Source organism: Histoplasma capsulatum, genomic scaffold (genome assembly GCF_000149585.1).
Source record: "Histoplasma capsulatum NAm1 scaffold_2 genomic scaffold, whole genome shotgun sequence".
Taxonomy (NCBI): domain Eukaryota; kingdom Fungi; phylum Ascomycota; class Eurotiomycetes; order Onygenales; family Ajellomycetaceae; genus Histoplasma; species Histoplasma mississippiense.
In genome coordinates, this window is record NW_001813981.1 from 1,457,120 (window position 1) to 1,459,201 (window position 2,082).

The following is a 2,082-nucleotide window of genomic DNA, read 5'->3' on the forward strand; positions in this document are numbered from 1 at the left end:
TGCCCGCTCTTCTTCGAGTTCAGCCAGTAGCTGTTGTCCTTGGCTGTCCATTCTGTGACGCCGTTCCTACCAGGCCAGTGCAGGCAAGATGTTGAGTTACAAAACTTCACTATGGCTTATTCTGGGTTAGAATGTAATAAGGATTTTTAGAAGTCCTCGGTGCAAGGGTAGCAGCACGCTGAAGTATTGTTCTTCTTTGTTGGGATAAGTCATTTGGCAAGAAGTAAACAAACGAGTCACATGATACGGAACATGAAATTCCCGAAGCCGCGTTATCTCAGCAAGCTCAGCCGCTTCGCAGGATAATTGCTGTTTTAACACTGATTTAATGATTAGTCACTCTTTTAAACAAGCTAATCTCAAATTGGTAAGGAGCTAACCCAAATAAGTCTTTGATCCCGTGATGTGCAATTATCCTGCCTCTGGCGAGGATTGCTCTGAGCACATGATTTGTAATTAAAGTAGTTTAGTGTCATGCTGCTGCAACCGGAGCCATAGAGGGTCTGAGCTCGCTGAGATAAAAGCCGCGAATATATTCAAACAGGTATGGCTGGGATGAGGGCTCGCAAAGTGCTTCTCTATAATGGAAGAATAATAATAATAATAATCTCTGAAATTTGGATAAAAATGAATTAATTCAGTTTTATCCATATCAAAAACAATGTTTTTGATTTTGCTTTTTCAATCATTTCAGTTGCTGCTTGCTCAATCAAATTGCAATTATTTACAATTGATTCTGAGCTTACAACTAGACCTAAATCATCCACATAGCTTGGAGTTCTCACCATAATTGCCATTTGTCTATCAATAAACAGAAACTTGATAAATATAGCAAATAAAATAGGTGAGACTGGGGAATCCTGAGGAACTCCTATCTCAATATCTGTTATATCTTGTATAAGAGATGGGCTACAAGAGTAATTACAAGAGTAGTGTGAAGTACGCACAAAGGATATTAAGAAGGTAGCAATCTCTATTGTTCAAAGCTAATCGCTGATCTCCTAAAATCCACGGATATCAGCGAGCATTATATAGATAATATTGCCATCGCCACGTATCTATCGCCACGTATCTATCGCCTAATATAGATATCTCCGTTGCGCCTATTACATCTTGTCTCATTCCATCAAAAAGCAACTGAATAGTTCTTTTTGACATGAAACAGACAACCCACTTAATGAGAGACTTTGGCATTCTCAGTTTTATCAAAGTTTTGATTATTTGAGAAAGTGAAACACAATCAAATGCACCTTTTATATCAATAAACATTGCAGTTATAACCATTTTTTCATTCTTTGCAAGTTGAATATCATGAACTACAGAGAGAACTGCATCAATTGCTGAGTTTTGCTTTCTACTTCCCATCTGATCATCATATAATAAATTAGTAGTAGTAGATAGAAAAGACAATCTAATTGCAATTATCTTTTCCAAAATTTTTTCCAGACAATTCAGCAGAGATATCACTCTATAAGATTTAAGAATAGTTGGTTTTCCATTGGGTTTTGACAGAATAACTCCAACAGCATGCCTCCAGCATTTAGGATGATACCCATATTTCAAAAGATTTGAGAACAATTCAAAGAGCCCATCTTTTAGTACTGAATAAAGCTTTTGAATTATTAAATGATTTATAGTGTCAGCTCTTACTGCTGTGACCTTTGAAGATGAAAAAATAGCTGTTTTTAATTCATTTTCAGTTAAGTCAGGCCATTTCCATTTCTGTGAGGGGTGATGACAGTGTGAAGAGTGAATAGTAGAAGATAGTATATAGTGTAGTGGAAGATAATAATAATTATAGTAGTAGTATAGTTGAAGTTGTAGTTGTAGTTGTAGCTAATCGCTGAAGAGGAAAAGAAAGAGAAAGAAGATGTGCGAAATACATGCATCCATATATATATACATACAGAAATAGTGGTAGCGAGAGTATAATGGAAAGAGGTAAGAATAGACGAAGATATAAACAAAGATAATATAATAATAAGGAAATAATAAACGAGTGCATTACAATTTCTTATCATGTTCATATTCATTATCTTCTTGCAAAGAACAAACCTCAGTTGAATTATTTGATGATGGAAA

The 2,082-nt window shown here is 35.5% G+C and overlaps 1 protein-coding gene across 1 annotated transcript in view; it reads right to left on the bottom strand.

The window, feature by feature from the left end:
• The window catches only part of HCAG_02535 (predicted protein), a gene marked incomplete at both ends in the record, with an annotated part of 2,980 nt that extends 2,183 nt beyond the window's left edge, over positions 1-797 (bottom strand). Inside the window, 2 exons of the mRNA XM_001542314.1 lie at positions 234-309; positions 747-797. Coding sequence (XP_001542364.1) covers positions 234-309; positions 747-797 — 127 coding nt within the window. The remainder of the gene's footprint in view (positions 1-233; positions 310-746) is intronic.
• Positions 798-2,082: the final 1,285 nt, after the last annotated feature.